This window comes from Apodemus sylvaticus, chromosome 3 (genome assembly GCF_947179515.1).
Source record: "Apodemus sylvaticus chromosome 3, mApoSyl1.1, whole genome shotgun sequence".
Taxonomy (NCBI): domain Eukaryota; kingdom Metazoa; phylum Chordata; class Mammalia; order Rodentia; family Muridae; genus Apodemus; species Apodemus sylvaticus.
In genome coordinates this window covers 115,712,136-115,737,419 of record NC_067474.1, presented here as the reverse complement: position 1 = coordinate 115,737,419, position 25,284 = coordinate 115,712,136, and the positions used below count along the sequence as shown (strand labels likewise).

General features: G+C 42.7%; 1 protein-coding gene and 1 non-coding gene across 3 annotated transcripts in view; one reads left to right on the top strand and one right to left on the bottom strand.

Annotated features, from left to right (window-relative positions):
- The window catches only part of Raver2 (ribonucleoprotein, PTB binding 2), an 80,817-nt gene that overhangs the window by 25,117 nt on the left and 30,416 nt on the right, over nucleotides 1–25,284 (bottom strand). For both annotated transcript variants that reach the window (XM_052176844.1, XM_052176843.1), the window contains exons 3-4: nucleotides 19,787–20,256; nucleotides 15,396–15,587 (exon numbers count right to left, since the gene is read on the bottom strand). In XM_052176844.1, coding sequence (XP_052032804.1) covers nucleotides 15,396–15,587; nucleotides 19,787–20,256 — 662 coding nt within the window. The remainder of the gene's footprint in view (nucleotides 1–15,395; nucleotides 15,588–19,786; nucleotides 20,257–25,284) is intronic.
- LOC127681875 (U7 small nuclear RNA) lies at nucleotides 19,185–19,247 on the top strand. The gene has a single exon (XR_007977222.1). It is a non-coding gene; the product is annotated as a U7 small nuclear RNA (small nuclear RNA).

Genomic DNA, 25,284 nt, shown 5'->3' with positions numbered 1-25,284 from the left:
TTCCTTCAGGGGAGCTGGGATCTCCGGGCAGCACAGCTGTCCAGAAAAGAGCAGCATGTGCCCACTGATGCCTCAGAAACAAGATTTAGTGGCAGGTGGTACGAAAGCACACGGTAGAGGGCCAGATAGCCCTGGGGTGGGCCGACGCTGCTCACAGGCCATCTCCTTTCTGTCTAGGAGCATCCTCAGCCCCTCACACCCACAACTACAGTGAGGGATCACGCTGAGGAAACTAGGAAATGTAGGGCTGGGTGGAGGCAGTGCCAGTGTGGTGGGGAAAGCCCAGAGGACGGTAAGCTGGAGCTCTCTCTGCCTAAATCCTAACAAACCCAGGTTTCTCCTCTAGTCTTCCCATCATCCCTTTCCCTATCAAATTCTCATAGCCAATGTGTGTGTGTGTGTGTGTGTGTGTGTGTGTGTACAGAGGCTTTTGAGTAGTACACTGCTCTACCACTGAGATATACACCGACCCCTTCGCTAACCTATAAACACTGGCATACAAGGAAGCTGACAACACCCTCCCCGCAAAATATGTATTTAAAGAAAACAATAACCTGACATCTGGGGACTAGAGCCACTCAAACAAAGGTAACAGGCAGCACTGCTTGTGACAAGAGAAAGTGGAGGTAATGGACAGGAAACTAAGATCACCCACTGAGCATGACAGATGTCCCCAAAATAGATAAGCAGCCTTAAAAAGGGCAGAGGAATTTTTTTTTAACATGAGCAAGGACGCTCAGTTACAAAGGCCCAGTGGGAACTACTAGCATGAAAAACGAACATACAGAGAGAAAGTCGGCCTTTGCTTCCTATAAATAGTACTGTTCCAAATGTGTCACACAGACTAGATCCCAAGCCCTCAAAAGCAAGCCCATAAATCCGCATGGGTGTCCCTACTCTATAGATAAAGGTTTCAGAAACTCACAGAGCATTCCACTGACCCTGCATCCTGTGCTTTATCGGGCATGTTAAATGGTTAAACAACCATGATTCAAAAGAAATCAGTGATCTAAAGGAGCAGGTTAAAGAAACAAAAGATGCAAACAAAATTAATAAGAGCAAAATTAGTAAGGGAAAGGTGAGGGTAGCAGCAGCAGCAGCAGCAGCAGCAGCAGCAGCAGCAGCAAGGTGACAGGGGCCAGGGGTCAGGAGCAAAGGGCCAGGACTTGTTCAATAGGAGCATCTTTGGAAATAGCTGAGAAATGCATCTTATTAAAGACGGAGGACCTAAGGAGCTTAGAGACAATGGTCAGCCACTGGGGTTCCAAGTATATAGCTAAAGAATACACATCTACTCAGAGTGGTCATAAAACTGACAAACACCAAAGCACAAATTAAAAAAAAAAAGAAAATGCTATGAAAAGCTTCCAATGAGAATACATCTCCCAAAGAACAAGGAGCCAACTGTGAACAGTTTCTCCCTAGAAACACAGATTAGGAAGATGACAAACCAATACTAATCTAGTGCTAAGGGGAAAACTTCCCAAGTTACATCTATACATTCAGAGGGCTAATGCTCAAGGATGAGCAAGATGGAAACTGTTCCCAGCTGCCCGTACTCTGCAAAGCTCTGGCCACATGAATAGCTTCATTCAAATCTCCCTGGGAGGAAATGTCGCAGTCAGAAAAGAGGCAAATACAAGACAGTGTTGCGTGACATATGGAAGTTAAAGTATCCCATCATAACTTTGTAATAGCCAGGCCCATGTAACATCCAGGGTAATTCTAAAGTAAGGAACTGGGAATAATTGTAAGTGGGTAGGAAGGAGGAAATAGAATGGCAGGAGATGAGCTAAGTGGAAAGACAAGGGTGCTAAGAAAGGAAAGGGTATCGCTGAGTTAGGAGCAATTACCAGTAGGAAAGAGATGAAACGCAGCCTGGGAGGATGGCTTACCCAGTAAATGCACTTGCCACAAACCCCAGACCCTACATAAAAAGTCAAATGCAGAGGCAGGTATGTACCTGTAAGGCAAACCCAGCATAGATGGGAGGTAGAGACAGGAGAATCAGCCAGAATGATCAGGCCACCTAGCCTAGAACACACAGCACAGTGAAGGAAGCTTGGCCTCAAAGCAAGGTGGAAGGAGAAGTGACTTTGGAAAAAGGTGACCTATGACCTCCACTGCACACTGTGGCACAAGTGTGTGCTTGCTTCCCCAACCCCACTCTTAAAAGATAAGGGGCTGGAGAGAGGACTAGCAGTTCAGAACATTGGCTGCTGCCCTTCCAGGGGACCTGGACTCAAGCCCTAGCAGGCACACAGCAGCTCACAACAGTCTGTAACGCTAGTGCCAGACGACCTGAACCCCTCTCCTGGCCTCCATAAGCACTGCATGCATGTATCATTTATCAGACAGAACACCTATGCACATACAATTTTTAAAAATGAAAGAAACTGCCAGGCGTTGTGGTGCACACCTTCAACCCCAGCACTGAGGGGTCAGAAGCAGGTGGAGCTTTAAGTTTCTGGTCAGCCTGGTCTAATAGTGAGTTCCTGGACATTGAGGGCTACATAGTGAGACCGTCTTCAAATAAAGAAAGAAAGAAAAGAAAAATTAAAAGATAAAATGCACAGCTGGCAAGCAGAAGACAGTTCCAAAAGTCAGAAATACCGGGGGGGGGGGGGGGGGGCGGGGGGGGAGGGGGGGGATGCAAAACATGTAGTCAAAGGAAAACATAAGGAAATAAGAGACCTAAAACACCAAGTGGACAAAAATCAGAACACACATTAAAAGATGTTTCAAATGCATGTGTAAAAAGACATGGACTTCCATAGATTATTTTTTAAATGTTAGCTTTCAGACACACACAATAAAAAATGCATACACATAAAGGCTAAGATGAAGGGATAGCAAATATAAACCACAGAAAGCGGAAGAAGCCAGGGTAACATCAGAGAGGGAACCTTTCAAAGACACATGTACTGATAACACCACCGGTGTATCACCAACAGACGCCTATCAAGAATCTGGAGCAGTGACCACAGAATGTGTAGAAATAGAAAAACTGACCATTATAGAGCAAAGCTTCTAGGACACTAGCAGATTACAACAGTAAAGAAATAAGGGAAAGAGAAAAGCTGGAGAGGTCGTGTCTTCCTGCACATGTGTGTGCACACATGACTTTATAAGCTGCGAGCACAGTGCATGATCCATTTCCAAGCCTGAATGCCACACTCAAGAGAAACTGGCCACATAACAAGACACAAAGTGCATGACATTACCTTATCTCCAGATCAACAACACAGATTACATTTTCCAATCATGAACAATTAAAAATCACCAACAGAAAAATAACTTTTAAAAATCTATGGCAATATGGCAGGCTAGAAGCTGACCATGTGAAGAAGAAATGTCAAGATAAGAAAAAGACAGGCTCTAGGCCAAAGAGAAAAACAAAGCAAGAATGTCAAGAGGTCAGGGCAGCTGAAGAGTGCAGAGAAACAGGAAAGGGCAAAAAAGGAAGAGAGATAGCCACACTCAGTAGCTCCCAGCAGCAGAGGCAAAGCTGAAACCTCACTCAACAGGTAGGACAGGAGTCCCAAGTGAAGAGAACAGCAGTCCTACTCACAGGACAGGCCACAAGGGTTATGGTTATGGTTATGGTTATGGTTATGGTTATGGTTATGGTTATGGTTATGGTTATGGTTAGGGTGCTATCCAAGTCTTAAATTCCAGCTGCCTGTCATGCCAATGCAGTGACTTACAATGAAACTCTTTAGGAGCAGAGATAAGTTCCCCAAGGGTCACCTTGAGAGCTAATCTACTGCTTAAAACTGAGCAACCCCGGGGCCCTGGGAAGAGGGTAAATAAGGGAGCCTGAACCCTCCTGCCACAGTTCCCAGATGGGGAACAGCCCTGGAAGACAGCTATGGCGAGCAGAAGGCTGACAGGAAAGCCTGGAATAAGCTATTACATGGCCTGAACATACAGAACAAATTGTCAACCAATAGTGCAACAACTGGAACCTTTTAAAAACTGACATATTTGTTGGACATTCCAAGACAAGCACAAACTAAGGCAATATGGTATGTTAGAAGCTGAGCATGTAAAGAACTGTCAAGATAAGAAAACAGGCTCTAGGCCAAAGAGAAAAACAACTGGAGAGTGTCAAAATCTAGGAACACCACCCAGCCAGCACTGCGAGGGTATTTAAAGGATTCCTAAAACACTGAAGGGGAAGAAAGCCTTGATGGTGAGAGCACAGGAAAGAATAAATTTCATGAGAAGATGAATACGGTTAGGAATGTCTCATGCCCAACACAAGCAACTAAGCAAACCGTAATACTCACAGGGAGAAAGAAAAGAATGATAACCCAGCCAACACAACTGCATCCTCAACAGTAACCTTGAGCGTGAGCAAATGGCCTCCACTCATCTTAAAGACATGCAGATTAACAAGAGTCAACTAGCTGTCCTCACCAAGAAACACACCTCCCTGGCAAAGGTGCTGACAGACTAAGTCAAGGGCTGAAGAAAAAGAACTGGATAAAATGTCTTCATTTCTTTGGTTCAATTATAGTTTTGCTGATACATGCCAGATAAGATCACATATAGCTCTTCACAAATCTCTACTGATATATGATCGGATTTCAGAAGAGGATGCAATTCTCTACATGAAAATCTACTACTGAACAAAAAAAAAATGACTTCAAATCTTCAACAAAGGAAAAAAATCCTGTGTCACTGAGACATGATGGTCTGCTTATTTGATGTGTAGTGCTTCTATGGCACATGTCAATGACTTAGCAAAGGTGTGTCTTCTCTCTATTATCCAGGTGTAGAAGATAAAGGACAGGAAGTTGACTAGGCTGATGACTTTGAGGATGCCTTTGTAGCTTGTAGATAGGGATTTCATAGTGTCATCATAGGGTCTTGTTATTCTTGTTTTCATTGTTGAGCACATGAAAACAGAGGCAAAGATCATATGAACTCTAAGAAATTGAAGCAGCAGTCAAAGAGCCTGCACAGATCTAGACAAAGTCTTGTGCAATAGCTCTCAGTTTAGTATTCCTGACTGGGTGAACAAAGAGGCCTCTGATTCTTGTGTCTTCTCTTTTCTGTTGTTTTTTTTCCTATCTAACTTTTATATAAACCATTGTATTTTATTGTATTCTTTTATTCGATATATTTTTTATTTACATTTCAAATTATTTCCCCTTTTCTAGCCCCCCACTCCCAGAAAGTCCCATAAGCCCCCTTCACTCCCCCTGTTCTCCCACCCACCCCTTCCCACTTCCCTGTTCTGGTTTTTCCCTATACTGCTTCACTGAGTCTTTCCAGAACAAGGGGCCACTCCTCCGTTCTTCTTGTACCTCGTTTGATGTGTGGATTATGTTTTGGGCATTCCAGTTTTCTAGGTTAATATCCACTTATTAGTGAGTGCATACCATGACTGATCTTTTGAGACTGGGTTACCTCACTTAGTATGATATTCTCCAGCTCCATCCATTTGCCTAAGAATTTCATGAATTCATTGTTTCTAATGGCTGGATAGTACTTCATTGTGTATATATACCACATTTTTTGCATCCACTCTTCTGTTGAGGGATACCTGGGTTCTTTCCATAGTAATGGATGTGGTGATTCACATTTGTAATCTCAACATTTTTGAGGCAAGATGGGTAACACTGCCATGCCAATGCCAGCATGGGCTACATAGTGAGCCCCTTGGCAGCCTGAGCTACCATCTGAGATCCTATCTCAAAAGTTGAATCCAATAAGTGTTAGAACAAAACACAGTTTTGAGAAAGGAGATGCCATAAAAGCATCATTCAGAATGTGCTTGATTTGGAGAGTCTCAGCACCCTGGAATGAAGGTGTGGAATGGTAAGTGTCTGTATCTTAAAGTGAAGAGCAATTAGGAGAGATAGGCCATCATACTAGGGATGATGCCATACATAGCATGGCAGGGATTTATAAGAAGAGTAAGAGTGAATCTTCCCTTTAAAACAGAGGAGGAGCTGAGTTAGGAAAGATAGCAATCATATATAGCAAGATATGGCCCGTAGAACAAAGAACATTTATGATATTTAAAAGTTTCCAGAAGAAGTGGGCAAACTTTATACCACATGGCCTATCTTGTGTGAATTCTGGCAAAAGAAAAATAGTAGATAAAAAATCAGCATAATGTGTAGCTTCAGTGTAATGGTGGTGAATAGGTGCATGGCCATGTGGCACAACTACTTTTCAACTTGACAGGGGTCAGGGTATGATTTCTGAGATAGAAAATAGAACACCTGGAGGGTATATTATTTAATAACAAATAAACAAGGAAATGAATATTTTCTTAAAAAAAAAAGAACTGGAAAATAAGCCAGCAGTTATTGGGTTGTCTGACAAATACACTGGGAACCAAATAAAAATAGATAAAGGAGGCTATTGAATACTAATAAAAGCAACAATTCATGGAGATAACTACAAATACCCATGCATCATATCCTGGGGCTCCAGTTTCATTAAAGGTCAGATAGGGCCTGATACAATAACTGTTATTTCAGTACCCCACTCTTTAGATAGGTTATTCAAACTGAAAAATCAACTTAGAAATCTCAGAGTTAAACTACACCACAGACCAAATGCAGTTAACAAATCTACAAAACAGCCAAAGCTGCTATCTTCTCTAAAACTGATCACATTCTGGGCCATAAAGCCATTGTCAACAAACACATATGAACTGGAATAACTTCTTGCATCTTATAGCATACAAAAACGAAGCTAGAAATCACTAGTAAGAGGCATCACAGATGGTACACCTATACCTGGAGATGGGACATCTTGAATAAACTAGCCTGATCAGTGACAAAATCATGAAGGAAATTATACGTTAATAATAATAATAATAATAATAATAATAATAATAATAATAACAACAACAACATAGCTTTTGGATACAAAAAATTGGATATAAAAAAGTTTATAGTTATTTCAGTACCCCAAATCTTTACATTGAAAAATAACAGATTAGATTAGACAAGATTTTGTGTCTCAATCAGATGATAGGATTATGTACCTCAATGTCTTAGAAAAAACGGAACAAGGCAAACCCCAAAGCAGTAGATCACAGGAATATGAACAGGGCAGTAATTAATGAATGAATTTCATTAATTAGGGGCTAAAGAAATGGCAGATACCAAACAGTAGGTTCTTTGAAAAAGTATGATTAGCAAATTCTTTTTTTTTTTTTTTTTGGTTTTGTTTTTTTGAGACAGGGTTTCTCTGTACAGCACTGGCTGACCTGGAACTCACCTGTAGACCAGGCTGGCCTCTCAGAAATCTGCCTGCCTCTGCCTCCCAAGTGCTGGGATTAAAGGCATGCGTCACCACCGCCCAGCAAATTCTAATCCGAACTAACTAGAGGGATCCGGCCCAATTAGTACACCTAGAGGTAAAAATTTACAACTTCATTGTTAATAAGTACAATAAAATACAAATTATCATAAAGGGATATTTTTGAATTTTATATTTAAAAACATGGCAAATGTAGGAAATGTATAAATTCCTAGACACCTATGATCAATAGGAAAATCAGTAAGATATGAACAACAGAGAAAGATCACAAAACAGCAAGGCTGAAGTAGTAACATAAAGTCTCCTAACAAGGAAAAAATCTACCACTAGATTGACTGCTCAAGTCCACCAAACCATCTGACACCAATGCTCCTCAGTGTCCCATAAAACAGGGTGAGCAAGACTACTACCTAACTCTCCAACAGTCAGCATTAACCTGGTACAAAAACCAAGGCACAAAAAGAAAATCCCTGACTCATCTCCTGAAAGAAACGGCTATAAAAACCCTCAATAAAAAAAAATCTGCAATCCAAATTCAAGAACACATTAAGAATATCATATACCATGACAGAGTCAGCTTCACTCCAGGGATGCACGGATGGGTCAGCATATGCGAATCCAGAAATATAATACAGCATACATAAATATACCTTAGGACAGAAATCACATCAGGACTCATTGATACAGGAAAGCCTCAGTCACAGGTCTGCATCCCAGTTATAAAAGCCCTGAAGAAACTAGGGAACAGGAGGGATGTGCTACGACATAATAGGGGCGATATGAGAAACCCGCAGCTGCTACACTGACCGTGGAAAACTATCCAAAAACATTTCCTCTGAAACCAGCTGACCAGGGTGTCCACTCACTCTTAAGCAGAGTGCCCAAAGTCTTAGCTAAAGCAACAAGAAATCAAAGTGATTCAAATACGAAAGGAAGGAGCTGAACTGTTCTTATTTGCATGTATGGTTTCTATTCTTTAGGAGCCTCCAAATTCAGAGAACTATGTGATAAGTGTCTTTAGCAAAGTAGCAGGCTACACAATACATAACTCTGTAACCTTAATGTACTGGTCAAAAACTTGTCAAGAAAGAAATTAGGAAAGAAATCTTATTAAAAACACCTTTTAAAACACCCAGGAATAAACCTCAAGTTGAAACTGTAAGACAACAAAGAAACTGAAGAAGACACTAGGAGATACAAAGACCTTCCATGCTCGTGGACTGGCAGAATTTAGTAAGATTGTTACTAGAAGCAACCTACACATTCAGGGCTCTCCCCATCAAAATCCCAATGGCATTCTTCATAGAATTAGAGAAAAAAATGCCATAAAATTCATAAGTAGAAAAGATGCTAAATGACAAAATGACCTGATGCAGAAGCCATGGTACTGGAGCACCACAATAGGTCATCTCAGTAACCAAAGCTACACAGCGCTGGCATTCAACAGGCCATACACCAAGACAAAGTAGACAATCCAGAGACCAATGCCGGGAGTTACAGCCTCTGAGAAAGCTGTTGCAAACATACACCAAGGAAAAGACAGTTCTGTACAAATGATGTTGGGAAAACTGGGTATCCACGTGCAAAAGAATGTCCTTATCTCCAGCAAGCACCAAAATCAACTCAAAATGGATGAAAAGCCTTAATGTAAGACCTGAAACTCAGACACTGTTAGGGGAAAAGAGAGAAGATACAATATAGACATAGGAAAGAAGTTTCTGGAAAGGAATTAACAGAGCTCCCAGAATGGACATGCAAGAATACACTGAGTTCAAAAATTCCTGCAAGACTAAGGAAATAACTAGGAGCATGATGGGATGTCACAGAATGAGGAAATGTTTCTAATAACACATTAGACAAGTGATATCTAGAATCTATAAAGAACTACAAAAATTACACACACACACACACACACATCAAATGGGCTACCTGATTTGAATATATACTTCTCAAAGGAAAAATACAAATGGCTGATAAGGTTTTTTAAGTGTTCAATATCCTTGGCCATCATATGTAAACTGAAATTGGTGTAAGACTTTTATCATTGCTGGTGAAGACGAAGGAGAAGGGAACGTTTCCTTATTCACTGCTGGGGTGGTGCGAACTGAGGAAGCCACATTGGATATCTGTATATAGAGAAATTCTTCAAAACACTAAAAGTGGCAGTAACACACAGCCCAGGTCCACCACCCCTTGGTGTGCACCTGAAGAGCGCCACGTCAATGCACCACTGAGATGCCTGCACACCCATCCATACTGGCTTTCCTAATCACAATTGCTAAGCTATGACACAAACCTAGATATGCCACAGAGGGATGGATAAGGAAAGTGTAGTACGTATGTATAATGGAAACTTAGTAAATTATGAAGAAAAATGACATTATGACATCAGGAAAAATGGAACTGGAGATAACTATGCTAAGCAAAATAAGCCAGATTCAGACAAATAACACACATTTTCTTACAGAATTAAGATTTAGATACTTAAACATACAAATGACATAAAAATCAATAGGATACTACTATGAGAGGGGAAAAATGTCTAAAGAGAGTGGGGAAGGAAATGAAAGAAAAGGAAAATATAATGGAATATATATACACACAAAGACACACAGAGACGCATAGATACTACACAAGGCTACACACACTACACACACACTACTCATCACACATTACACACACCACACATATACTACACACCATACACAGGTGCAGTACACACACACACTACACACACTCTACACACACACACTACACACACCACATATACCACACACATTACACACATACACACAACACACATACAGCATACATACTACGCACACTACACACACACACACACACACACACAACATACACACTATACACATACATTATACACACTACACACACACAGAAGAATAACTATTTGGGAAAGAAGCAAAGCCAGTCAGAAAAGAGGAGGGCTCACAGGGCAAATAAGAACACAGTATAATGATATATACATACAAATGTCACAAGTAGTTTCTTTCTACGCTAACTGAAAATAAAACAGGGGGCTGGAGATACAGCTCAGTGGTTGAGAGCACCGTCTGCTCTCCCAGAGACGGGATGGGGGTTTGATTCCCACCCAGAAGGTGGCTCACGAGTGCCTGGAACTCCAGTTCCCCTTCTCTAGACTCCCTCATCTGGCCTCCTTGGGGACCAGGCAATGTACACGGGGCATATACATACAAGAGAACAAACCCTTCATATGCATAAAGTAAAATAAATTGCAAAAACTGAAAATCCACACCTCAAGATTGGTGACCTATGAATATAATATGTGTTAATATGAGTATCCATCTATCAAATATAAGACCTAAGGGTCAAGTCCCAAAACAGAATAAACTGAGAAAATAAGAATTAAGCATTGACATCAAGAAACAGAAAAAAATTAACCTCACCACCCCACCAGCAACAAAAAGGGAAAAGTAAAAATTCAAAGCAGAAATGAGAAAAGTATGAAGATAAAGGCAGAAATGAACAAAAGAGGAAAATTTAGAAACAGAGAGAAAAACAAAAGCTGGTATTTTGAAACGACAAAATAGAAGACTCTTTCGTAAGGCTGCTTAAGACAAACAGAAAACACAAACCACACAGAATAAAAATGAAGAAAGTGTGCAACAACTTAGAATGCTAAGACATTATAGTTTGAATATATCAAATGTTGACAACATAAACGGAAGGGACAATCTTGTGCAGCAGTCACAGGTAACGCAGAAAGAAAAGACAGAAACAAAACTCGCCACAGACAGAGCTCAGAGGTCATCACTGAGCCCCTCTGGAGAGCCTCAGGGGGTGGGTCTCCTGGCTTCACAGAGGCACACTCAGCTTCTCAACACATTACATTGTACAGGTTGAGCTTGAATAGAGAGAAGGGGAGAGAGAAGATGGGAAGCCATTTAATGATAGTGAGGATAGTGTTGTCTTAATTCCAAACTTAAGTAGTGATCTTGTTTTCAAAATTAAGTGCTTGCCTTTTCTGAGCACATCTCCAAAGTTATGACCTATAAAAATATTAAGTCAAATTGAACAGTGCCTGAGCTGGGGGCGGGATGACCAATGAGGGTATAGCTGAGAAGGTAGGCCATGGGAGGGGACACTGAAGGGAGGGGGAAGAAGACAAATGCATGTCAGAGTATTTGGAATACTCCAAATATGGAGACTCTAGATTTAATCACACATGACTGAATGAGATGAAGGCAGAGGGGACATGATGTGTGTGGAAGGTAAGATACAATGACATACATGTGTGAAAATGTCATAGCGAAACCAATTACTTTTACACTAAAATTTTTTAACTACAAGGATGCCTTCCATGAGACAAATCTATCCTGGTGATGTACCACCTGTGCATTAATTTTTCCATCAGCATGATACAATCCAGTGTCTTCTGAGCAGAGGGGCCTCAATTAAGAAAACACCTCCATCTCGTAGGCCTGTGGGCAGGTCTATAGGGCATTTTCCTAAAGAGTGACGTATGAGGGGGGTCCAGCCCACTGTGTGCAGTAACCACCTCTGGGCTGGTGGTCCTCTGTGGATAAGAAAGCAGGCTGAGCAAGCCACGGGGAGCGGGCCAGCAAACAGCACTAAGCATGCATGCCCCTACTTGAGCGCCTGCCTCCAGGTTCCTGCTTTGAGTCCCGGCTCTGACTTCCCTCTGTGCTGGATTAAGTTATACACCAAAGAAGCCCTTTCTTCTTCAAGTTCGCTTTTGGTCATGGAGTTTATCACAGCAACACAAAGCAAAATAAGACATCATATCTGTCATCTAGATGAAAAAAAAATCACACACGTTTATCTGAATTGTTGCAGAAATACTTTGCCTGCTTGTTTTTTTTTTTCAAATTTCAAATTTCAGAAACTTGATAAAAAGACATATACCAAGAGTCCATTAAAAGCACTATTCTTAACCACTTAAAAGTTTTTATTTAAAAAAAAAAAAGCAAAGCTTTCACTCTGTTCTTGCTTCCTGCTTATGAAGGTCTCAGGCATCACTGAGATGCTCGTTCAGTATGCACCTAACGGTCACGGAGGGAGGGGGATGTAATCCAGCCTGAGGGGAAAGGGATCACACGTGTGTCCCTGTGGATTAGAAAAGGTGAGTGGCATGGAGACTGTGGAGGGGTCACCTTGACCACACAGGTGACAAGGGACAACTGTACTTGGGGTGTGGAGGAAGGCCAGTGATGACTAGTGGGTCTGTGGTTCAGTTTCTTTTAGACCATATCTCATTACTATAGAAAGCATTAAGAGAAAGGCAATTTTCTTTAGAAATGCTAAAACTGCCAGGCGGTGGTGGCGTATGCCTGTAATCCCAGCACTCTGGGAGGCAGAGGCAGGCAGATTTCTGAGTTCAAGGCCAGCCTGGTCTACAGAGTGAGTTCCAGGACAGCCTGGCCTATACAGAGAAACCCTGTCTTGAAAAAAAAAAAAAAAAAACAAATCCAAAAAACCCAAAAAAAAGAAAGAAAGAAAGAAAGAAAGAAAGAAAGAAATGCTAAAACTGAGCTACTGATTTAACCTGACAGTAGAACGCTTGTCTCAATTCTTTCCCCATCACAGGAGATACAGATTTACCGATCCACCAGCACAGGCATGGAATTTACCATTAGAGTAAGTAGTAACCAAAGTGATTGGAGTCTATGAGGGGAAGAAAGAGAACTGAATTCAGAACCCGCTGATGCTAACCGTCAGGGCACAGTCAACTTGGGCAAGAACAGACAGGGGAAAAGAATGGCCTGGGAAGGATTCACAGTCCAGGAGGTTTTAAGTGTTGCCGAGATCTCACAATCCAATGCTGCAGAGAACTTAGCAGATCTGCACAGTAAGAGACCCCTGTTGGGGCTGGGAAGATGGCCTGGGCAGTAAAGTCCCTGTCACATAGAGCTTCAGAACAATGACACAGACTTGTAATACCAGTGCTGGGAAGGAGGAAGCCAGAGCCATCCACTGGGTTTGCAGGCCAGGCAGTTTAGCTCAAGGTCCAAGGTTCAGTGAGAGACCCTGTCCCAGAAAAATAAGGTGGAGAGTGGCTGAGGATTGAGGAAGACATCTAAAGTTGACCTTTGACCTCCATGTGTCCATGCACACACGTGGACACATATGATGAACACATAAACACACATAGAAATCCCTTCATGAGAGCAACTTTCTCAAAGAAGGGGGTGGATGCTATCTGCATGAGGTGGAGGGCGAGCAGATGGAAGATTAGAAACTGGTGCCGATGGGCCCTGTTAAAGTAACAGTAGCTGTAAAGCAGTCATCTAAGGTTCTTGCTTAAGAAAAACACAAGATATTTATGGCAGATGGGATGGCACTAGTTAAACCGGCAAAACCAGGGAGAAAACAGATCAGGAGCCCCCAGCTGGGGACACTGTCGGGGGAGCCCTACACGGCCAAGAGGAGGCGTGGCTCTTCCTATGAACAGGGATCGGACATTCTTTATATCTCTGAGCATGCACACCCTGGGCACTGAGGAAATGCTTATGCATGCTGAAAAGGAAAGAAGGAAACTGTGAGGGGAAGAAAGAGGGATGCCTGACTCTAATACCTTATCTTCACAGGCACCACGGCCATCTCACAGAGATCAGAGCTTGTACAAGGCATGTAGGTGGCTGCAGGGGAAAGAAGGAAACAATGGATGACAGACAAGCTAAGCCCTGTGGGGGGCAATGAAGCCATATGTTACTCATCTGCAGGGGCACCAAGCCATGCAGCTGTCTCACATCCAAGAAGACACAGTGCCCTGACTTTAGCAGTCAGGAACTAGACTGGTGAAAACTGTCAACTCGGCAATTCTAACTGGGCAACACTACGAAGTAGAGGAGACAAAACTAATGATGGCAAAGAAATGGCTAAAGTAGTGACCTTTGAGAGGAAGAAGCCAAGGATTCTAACTCTGGAAACAGAGAGAAAGGATCAGGGTCAGAGGTGAACACAACCTACCACCTGGCTATACCTCTCCACACATGTGGGTCAACCTGACTACTTGCCTCTCTCCACACATTTATCCAGCTCAGCCAACAGTGACTACTCAGCCTGCCTCTGTAGGTAGGGTCACCAGATTTCATGAAGAACACAGGATGTTCAGTGAAACTCAGAGTTCAGATAAACGATGAATAGTTTTAATAGGACTATGTCTCACACAAAATCTGGATTTCCTTGGCAATCCTATCCTCCACCCCCATCAACACATGTCAGTACCTCACCCGTCCCTTAATGTCACACTCAAATGTCATTTTCAGCATGGTGTTTATTCTGGTCCTCTCAAAAGAGTATCCACCCCTGCCTTCAGTGAACCATCAACTATGTACTGTACTGAGGTAAAAATTGTGAGGACATAGTCCATATCTAAGGGACCCTCCATAGAGGAAGTCACAGGAAAGAGGCACCACGTGAGCAGAAAAGAGGCAGACATCGTCCTCAGCTCGGAAGCTGGGCACCACACTGTGGGACTCTGTGTGATGACAGCTTCTAGGGAAAACCAGCATGGCACTTGAAACTTCAAGCTCACAGTGACTAAACTATTTTGCTGGATGAAATTCTTTCAAAAATTTCTGTGGATAGTGGCTGGGGAGATAAAGCACCTGTAGTATAAAGACCAAACCTTGGGCCCCAGAACCCATGTAAAAGCAAGGCAGGCGTGATTGCCGACCGTCATACCAGCACTTGGGAAGCAGACAGGAAGCCCAAGGGCAGGCTGGCTAGACAGACTCGCTGGAATGGGTGAGCTCTGGATTCAGTGAAGAGTCTTGCTTCCATAAATAAAGTAGAGAGTGATCAGGAAAATCCTGACACAGCCTTGGGCTTCCACACATAAACACATACATTGCTCATCTGTGCCCAAATGACTCAAGGCGACTACATATGTCTTCATAAATTCCCTCTCGCTCTCTCAACTTCTGGCTTGGTTTGACTTATACCGCCTGACCAGCTTTTTAAAAAATACACCCTTATTATTTTAAAAACATGAACATCTTTAGCGTATGTAAATGTCCACAACACGGGGAATGACTACTAACTGTAGCTAGGCTTGGAAGGCTAAGGTAGGCTCCAGGTTGCCTACGCAGCAAGCCACTCACCGCGCGCTGAGCCGCTATGAGGACTGCTAGAGTGCTTCGCCCTGGTGCTCCTGGGGCACAGAAGGACAGTTGAACTTGGCTCCCCTGGATGGTAATGCCATCTGCCACCTGCTGAACCTCCTCAGCGTGTTCCGCAGTGCTATATTCAACCACTGCAAAGCCACCACCGTGACTTCCTTCATCCTGTGCAAGCTGATACCACACGGCACATTAAAAAAAAAAAAAAGAGAGAGATCCTGAAGTTGATTTATGATCATTTGTTTACAAGTAATCATTTCCAAATTCAACAGCTAGGCCCTCAGCCTATACTGGTGACACTATTAAATTTCTTCTCCAACTGGCTTAGACACAGTTGTTCTCAAAAGTAAGGATTTCAATCCAATTTTTTTCATCTTCTAATTTAACAGTCAACAGTCTCCCACTTATTACAAAATATATACACAATTAGCAAATAATAGAAAAGATAGCTACATAATTATATTAATGCTTTCTTCAAAACATGATACCAGATTCATGAAACGCTGATTATTTATATACCAGTAAAAAATGGTGTTATCAAATGAAGACAGGTGGGAGGAGCCAGAGTCAACTTCTATTTCAACATATTAAGCAAATCTATGGAATCTGGTCAAACTAAAAAAAAATGTTATTAATGAAACCCATGCCTAGGTTTGGTACTCCATCATTGGTAGCACACAGCCTTCCCTTTCGAGTGTAGGCTAACGAGCTGCCACACATGGACCTGGGTCTATTTCTGTCACCTATCCGCAGGAGTCTACAAGATGACAGTAAAGTCCTGGCTCTACAGCCTTGCATGAAGAGCAGAGGGAAGAAGGAATACATCACTACCACACAGTTCTGAGATTCAAACACATCTGAAGGATCTTAATAGGCTTACATACTCCATGGTGACAGAGGTGACAAAATCAAACTTGCATCTTTGAGAAGTCACAAGCACACAATCCTATTATGCAGGTTTTATAGCTCATGTTAATATTACAAATAAATACTTGCTGAGTCCTTGACAGTATTTTTGTATCTTTATTGTAAAAGCTTAACTTTTGTCAGGAGGGGGTGGTGCATGACTTTAAGCCCAGCACTTGGGAGGTGGAGGCAGGTGAACCTCTGTGAGTTCCAGGACATCCAGGGCTACACAGAGAAACCCTATCTCACAACCAACCAACCAACTCACCAAACAAACAGCTTAACTTTTACTTCATTGGTATACTTAAGCCAAGTTTCCATTTTTCTCTTCAATATTTTTCTCCTTTAAACTCTCCTAAATTATATTTTTCTCCAAAAAACTTTCCAAATGTGTAGGGCAAAAGAAAAATACCTACCTCTTCCAAGTATTCCTCTAAGAACTCAATTCCTCCTATAATTGAAACCAGACCTTCAGATCAGAGCTGCTGAAGCCAGATGTCCCTCTGGTCCTTTGACTGCAAGAGTTTGTGTCTCCGGTGCACCCTCTGATCGCTTACCAGGGACAAGAGCCTGAACGTGACAGACCCAGGGGCAAGGAGCTACGGTGGTGCCATCTTAATATACTTCTGAAGCTTTAAAACCACTTCTCAAGTTGTTTCAGTGGGATGACATCCACTCTTGCCTAAATCATTCCACCTGAAGGCTTCCTACACAAAGCTCCTTAAAACCACATCAGCAGGGTTGGAGTGCACATTCAGCTCAATACCAGAACTATACAAAGAAGTTTCCATTCTTTTGAAGAATTTGGCAGGAGCTAAGGATCACTCATCAGAACAGTAGAAACAGAGTTTACCACTGTACAGCTAGACAAGGTGATGTGTACGGTTCCTGCTGACTCTTGGGCTCAGAGTTCAGGTGCATGGCTTTACCCCTCACATGTGCTCTAGAGGCCTCTGATACGCCATGGAGAAGGAAGGAGAGACACAGGAGAACAGCATTATGTAACTCTTAGTATTCAACAATATCAGAGCATCACTAGACCAATCTGCTTCCAGTAACTGAGCAGGCTGGTTCAAAGGTTTGTTACAAAATATTCTAATTTTATACAAGTCTTAGATGGTTTCTTTAATGTTTTACTACTGGGACTCGAGGAGCAAAGATGTGAGAAACAGCAAGATGGAGCCATTCATACTAAACTCTAAAATATGCATACTGCCGCCTAATCTCATTCACACGCAAAATCTGGAAAGGACTATCTTCCAGAAAGTAGGAAGCAGACTGGCATTCACCAGTGGAAAGGTTTGTTACAACGTATAAAATTTACATTAGCTAGGAAAACCTAAGTTCAGGAGATCCTCCATTATAATTAATGATATACGATATACTGTATTTCTAAGGCATTCTGAGAGTGGATCTCAAGTGCTCCCATCACAGAAGATGGCAACTCTGTGAGATAATGCTTGTTCAGTCTTCTGGCTTTAGGCTCCCTTCCATGGGTGCATACTTCACAGCAACATGCTAGGCAAAACAAATGCATGTAACTTTATCTGTCCATTTAAACATACACTTGTACATTATATGCATACATACACAATCAAATTCTAAAATTTTACTGCAATAAATCTGACAACTGTTGGGTGAGAGGAGAAAAGGGAAGGAGATAAGACAGGAAACATGGACTTGAAGGGAGGGGCAAAAAGGAGGCCATGAAGGAAGCAGAGAGAACTAGTCTATTGCTGTCAGAAAGCTGCAAGGTGAGGCGTTACACAGCACGTCTCTGTGCAGTTATTAGGATGCAGTTACTATAAGGTGCTTGGAAATCCTCACCAGTATGGCCAGGATCTTCTCTGCATGCCTCCCCCACCACAATCCCATTCAGAGAGAAGTAGGCATTCACCTTAACCTTTATCCCAGTTTGCTATTCTCCAGTAAGTCACTCTTCAGTAGAGGACTGGCAAATATTTATTCACTTGTCACTCTCCCCCCTACAAAACTGTCACAGTGCTGCATGGCCATGCAGAAGGTACAGGTGATACAGTTTCCACCCCTGGAGCAGAGATAGCTGGGCATGGGCCTCCATAAATGCTGATAGTTGCTAGACATAAGATTTGTTGATATAATAATGTACATAGTTTAGTTTATGTTCCTCCTTCGGGTAATATTCTCCTGGGTAAGATTATCAGGGAATGTCCTCTCTGCCAAGGTTAATGACTCCATGATTATCAGAGACAGCTGGGAGGTGAAGGTTGTCCAATGCCCTTAATAAAATGGTAAACACTGTGACCTTCAGGATAACCTTTAAGTCTGTGGGAAAGAACTCTGAAAACATGCGTTCAAAAATGTAAGAACAGGATTTCTCAACTACGTAAAATATAAGGATGCAATATGAACTATATGAGGGGTATCATGGACCTAAAAAAAAAAAAAAAGGCAGCTGCACTATGAGACAGCTTGTCAAAAGATATTAAGGAAGGAGAAGAGATCTGGGGAGTGGTGATCTGGGGAGTGGTGATGGGAGCAAGATCCCATCCAGCTATGTTTATTGTTTGCACTTACAAAGGCAGACAGATTCCTGAGTTCAAGGTCAGCCTGAAACAGAGATTTAAGGCCCAGGCATAGTGAGAATGTTGATCTCAGACTGAGATCCCACCCAGGTAACTTATTGTCTATGCTTACAAGGTCAGACAGATGTCTGAACTCATTTGTTACTTGGTGTCTTTTCCTAAGAATCAAGGGGCAAAGGTCAAAAAATGCTGATTCAAGGAATAATAAGAGGGAACCTGAAGCAAATAACAGAATTGATATGAAAATAAAAAACTGGGCTTTTGACTTCAAGAGAGAGGGGCCCAGAGAGAATTGCTTAGAGAGAGAACACAGCTATTTTAGACTTTCTCTAGCTGGATTTCTGACTTTGGTTGGAAAACCTAGAATTTTTCTAGCCAGAGCTGAGCTGTCTGGAGAGCCCTGAAGAGCTGTCTTGAGCAGAATACAAGCTTGTACCCACAACTAATTTCAAGTTGTTCTTTCCCCGCTCCCAAACACCCCTTCCTCAGGACGCCCCCCCCCCCCAAGCTGAGGCTGGTCCCTGGCAGTGAAGCACTGGGAATACAGTGCTCTACCCTCCTCATTTCTGATAGAACCTGGCACTGGCCCAGCCCAGAGGCAGTGGTGAATGTGAACTTGGAAAAAACAATGGGTTAATGGATGAACAACTGCAGGGAATGAGAAGGGAGTAAGCAATGGAGTTGTCAGACGAGTGAACCAAAGCCACCGAGTTTGGCCCATCAACAGAAGGGAATGACTTAAAATCTCTTTAGAGTCCTCATTAGAGACAGAAGCAGAATCAAACTGCCACCGTGATGTTCCAATGGATACAACAGATTAGCAGGATATAGATATAGGCATTGATTAGATATGAATGCAGCTATTTTTTTAAGTCTCTCAAATCAGCTCTTAAAAATACATACCTGGCAAAACACAGGTTTATGGATACCAGAAAAAAGTTGCAAGAGCTCTTCTGAATCGCTGTAGTCACTGGGGAGTTTGTCTATGCAAAGGCACTTAGAGTGGATGAGCTCCGAGGCCAGGAGATTAACATCCATCCACTGTGCAAAGAGTGCAGAGGCTCCCATCTGCCTGCCCAGAAGCTCCAGTCTGGCCTTGGCAGCAAAGTCCTTCTTCATGTACTCCACAAACCCGTAGCCTTTGGAGTGGCCAGTAACTTCACTGTAGACCAAAAAACACCTCTCGATGTTGCCATAGGCACGGACAAGTTCTTCAAACTCTTCTAAGGTGAAGGAGACGGGCAGGTTGGTGATGCACAGGAGAGCGTCTGTGGGCTGCAGCTGCACTGTCAACTCTCTGCCTCGGAAAGAAAACTGATGAAACCTCTGAATCGCACTCTGCGCTTGCTCCCCATTCAACAAGGTAACAAAAGCTGCAAGACAACAGAGGGGGATCAGCAAGGCTGGAGGTCAGTGCTTTCACGGCCATCTTCTGCTGTGACCAGAGGTAAGGAACACACCTTATGCCTAAGACATATACAAGTCTTATAAGTCTTGTATATAAGTCTATACAAATGTATGTATCTTCTTCTGAAGCAAAGCCATCACAAAATATGCCCTATTGTATGTAATGCCCCTACCACTCCCATTCCGCTTTTTGAGACAGAGTCTTACCAGCTCGCTCCTGCTGGCCTGGAACTCACTATACAGACCAAGCTAACTTCAAATTCAGAGATCTGGTTGCCTCTGCCTTCTGAGTGCACCACCAAACCTGACCAGCAATACACTCTTGATTTTGTTATGGTTTAGAAACTGTTTCTTGGGGGGGGGGGAGGTTGCACATATATGTGTACAGATTGTACACAGGCAGGCATGTGAGTGCACATATTGGCCAGAGGAGGGGGCATCAGTTCCTCTACCACTCTACCTAATCCCTTTGAGATGGACCCTGTCCCCTCAACCCAGAGCTCTTGTTTTCTCAGCAAGGCTGCAGCCAGCAAGGCTACTGTATCCCTCACTCCTAGTCAGTCCTACTCAGAGATGCCCCAACGGGAGCACAAGACTGCCAAGCTTGGTACAGGGGGGCTGAGATTCAAACTCAAGTCCTTGTGATTGTTCAGGACACATTCTTAACCACTGAGCCATCCCTCCAGCCTGATTTTTCAATTCTATTTTACTTTGTTTTAATGCTTATGCTCCAATAAACCAATTTCATGGCCAGTTGCTCAAATAAAAAGTTTGGTAATTATATTAGGAATTCCACTATAAGCTCTACCCTATTCTGAGGAATTTTGTTTGTGGTAGCATTTTCTAACACACAAATCTGAACCCACTCAAAAACAATGTAAAGTTTTATGGAGCCTTTAAAAAAACCCTTAATGAAGTTAAAATGAGGCTGCAAGACCTTTTCCCCCAGAAAGACCTCAAAGACTTTCATAGGACCTGAAAAACTGAAAGTACAGCAAAAGATGCCAAAATGCCTGAAGGAAACCGGTTTTTCTGCATCCTTGTCATATCATTAAGATCAATTAAGACAGTAATATGGCCCTGCATTCCAACCCTGATGAGCAAGTTCATCCTAAGACCTGGATGGTAGGTGAAGAGACATCTGTTGACAACTGCCAGAACTGTCCTTTGGCCACATGTGCACATGTGTCTGTACATACATACACACACACACACACACACACACACACACACACACACACACACACACGCACACGCACACGCACACGCACACACACACACTAAACTGGTGTTTTTTTTAAAAAGAGATAATAATAAAACCAGATTGGCTAGCTTCGAAGAACCCACGAACATATATAAATAATGCCATATACAATTATGATAAATAATATCAAATGAAAAGATAACACAATTCTGAGCTTGGATAAGTATTTTAACTTTCAATCCAGATCAAACAATTTTAAAAGCTACCAAAGGTATTTCAGCATCAAACAATAAAATATATGGAATAAAAAAAAACATGACATCTCAGCACACACGAGACAGAGACAAAAGGACCATTACATTCAGGGCCACCCTGGGCTATGTAGATAAGATAGGGAAACTCTGCCCCCCCCCCAAAAAAAGCCACACAAACACATGACACATGTGAGTTGCAAATCAATGATATAAAATGATTTATATTTGTTAGAATTAAATTTTAGTTATATCAATTTATGAGCTTTCACTAATGAACATAAATATTTTAAGAACTTTTGTAAGACATCCTCAAAGCCTCCAATTAAAATACCACAGAGCAATCCACAAATCACAAGGGAGCTGCTCTCTGAAAGTGCCTCATCTCCTTAGGGAGCACAATGGGACAGTTGCAAGCACTTAATTCCCTAAGGTTCAAACAGAGCAGAGTCCTTTGTGGCTCAGAGCACAAGAGGTGAGAAAGGGAGCACCACAGGATGCATGATTCCGTCCTCCCTCAGTTGGTCTTGGTGACCATGTAGCTCTCAGAGTGTGAGCATCAGACCTCTCTGAGTGCTGCTAACATTTACAGCAGCGCAGTTCTCACTGTGCACTCTCCACCGGCCAAGGTCAACTCCACATCTAAGTCTTCCAACAGGGGAACAAGAGCAGCCCTGCCATCCTCACTGTGAGAATTAACTCTCCATTTCCAATACCATTTGCTTTTAAAGTTGGTTTGTTTTGCGATTTAGTAGCTATTTTCTTTCTTCCTTCTTCTTCCTTCTTCTTCCTTCTTCTTCCTTCTTCTTCCTTCTTCTTCCTTCTTCTTCCTTCTTCTTCCTTCTTCTTCCTTCTTCTTCCTTCTTCCTCCTTCTTCCTCCTTCTTCCTCCTTCTTCCTCCTTCTTCCTCCTTCTTCCTCCTTCTTCCTCCTTCTTCCTCCTTCTTCCTCCTTCTTCCTCCTTCTTCCTCCTTCTTCCTCCTTCTTCCTCCTTCTTCCTCCTTCTTCCTCCTTCTTCCTCCTTCTTCCTCCTTCTTCCTCCTTCTTCCTCCTTCTTCCTCCTTCTTCCTCCTTCTTCCTCCTTCTTCCTCCTCCTTCCTCCTCCTTCCTCCTCCTTCCTCCTCCTTCCTCCTCCTTCCTCCTCCTTCCTCCTCCTTCCTCCTCCTTCCTCCTCCTTCCTCCTCCTTCCTCCTCCTTCCTCCTCCTTCCTCCTCCTTCCTCCTCCTTCTTCTTCTTCTTCTTCTTCTTCTTCTTCTTCTTCTTCTTCTTCTTCTTCTTCTTCTTCTTCTTCTTCTTCTTGTTGGGACAAAATGACTTGACAAATTAGCTAGGGTTACACCATGACCACTGAAGTTAAGTCAGGACAGGATCTCAAACAGGGCAGAAACCTGGAGGCAGGAGCTCACAGATGCCATGGAGGAGTGCTACTCACTGGCTGCTCAGCCTGCTTTCTTATAGCCCACCACAATGGGCTGGCCCTCCCCCACTCATCTCTAATTAAGAAAATGCTCTACAGGCCTGTCTGCAGCCTGATCTTATGGAGGTGGTTTCTCAATTGAGGTTCCCTCCTCTCAGAAGACTTTAGTTTGTGTCAAGTTGATATAAAACTACCCAGCACAACTGACCCCCCTCTCAGCTTGACACATAAACACAGCTTTTTTGTGTGCTTTTTTTTTTGTTGTTGCTCATTACCAACATTACATACGGTGATGGTACAACTTCTTTAATCCCAACACTCTTGAGGCAGAGTAAATGGATCGCTGAATTCCAGGCCACCTGGTCTACAGAGCAAGTTCCAGGTCAGCCAGTGCTACAGAGAGAAACTCTGTATCAAAAAACAAAAACAAGCAAAAAGACATTACAATATGAAACATTTTAACAAGTTAAAAAGTCCCAAAGCCTTAGAAATTCAAACACTTTAAAAGTTGCCTCTTAAAAAAGTATCCAAAAGTATCAAAAAGACTTTTGAAGCCCAAAGTCTCCATAAAACTCTAAAATCTTTTTTAAAAGCTTATAAAGGCTCCAGTAAAATCAAAAATAAATGAAATGCTTTCTTACTTCAAGAGGGAAAAAGCAGGACACAGTCACAATCTGAACAAGGCAAAACCAAACTCCAATCCTGTAAACTCAGTGGTCACCATCCAGGATTCACTCACGATCTTCTAGGCTACTCCAAGAGGCTTGGGTCACTTCTCCAGCTCTGCCCTTTGCAGCACACAGAGCTTGTCTTCTAAGGCTGGGCAAGCTCCAATCCACCACTTCTCTACTCTTGGTGTTCAACCCAAGACAATGGTATCTCCAAAATGCTGGGGTCTTACTGCAGCTGACCTGCATTTCCACCAATAGCCTCTCTTGGACTCTATTCATGGTGCCCAGTTTGAACCTTTCTCCAGGACCCCTTTAATCCTGGGCCTTCATCTGCTACTGAGGCTGCACCTTGACCAATGGCCTCTTGTGGTCTTGCACAGTGCCAAGCCTCAGCTGTTCTTCATGATCCCTGCCTTCATGCCTTTGAAACCATTTCCACCCGTGAGACTCTCAAACACTAACAAATTCCGGCTGTCAGCACAACATACAACCCAACTTCTATGTGCTAACTCTCAGAAAACACTTCTCAGAAGATTTCACCTCAGAGATGCTGGTCTCTTTTTAATCACTGCTAACTTCTCAGCCCTAGCCTATCAGCATCGATTGTCCTAGGAAAGCAAACGTTTACTTCAATGGCTCTGGTTTCTGGTTAATCACCACCAATTCTTTAGCCCCAGCTTCCAGGACCACAGAATATTAATTCACAATTCCAAAAATGCGACATGCCAGATAATCTTTAAGTAATTTTCAAGCTTCTCTCTGGAACTTCCCAAGCCAGGCCTCCATCATCTGCATTGTTCTCAACACTCTTAGCTTCTAAGGTTCCACAAAACTGCTCACCAAGCTTTGAGCACTTAGTGACTTCTCTTGTCCAAAGTTCCAAAGTCGTTCCACAATCCTCCCCAAAACAACATGGTCATGTCTGTCACAGCAATACCCAGCTCTCCTGGTACCAACTTCTGTCTTAAGGGTTTCTATTTCTGTGAAGAAACACCATGACCAAAAGAAAGATTAAAGTCCATGACTGAAAGAAGTTAGGACAGGAACTCAAACAGGGTAGGAACCTGAAGACAGGAGCTGACCCAGAGGCCATGGATGGGTACTACACACTGACTTGACCATACTGGTTTGCTTGCCCTGCTTTCTTATAGAACCTAGGCCCACCTGCATAGGTGGGACCACCCACAATAGGCTGGTCCCTCCCCCATCAACCTCTGATTTTAAAAATGCCCTACAGGCTTGCCTGCAGCATAATTCTATGGAGGAATTTTCTTAGTTGAGGTTATTTCCTCTCTGATGACTATAGCTTGTGTCAAGTTCACAGAAAACTAGCCAGCATGCAATCTAAAGAAAGGAAGTTTTATTTTGGCTCACAGTTTGGGTGCACAGCTTGTTCCAATGGGGAAGTTCTGGTGGCAGGAACTTGAGGCAGCTGGTCCACAACATCCACAG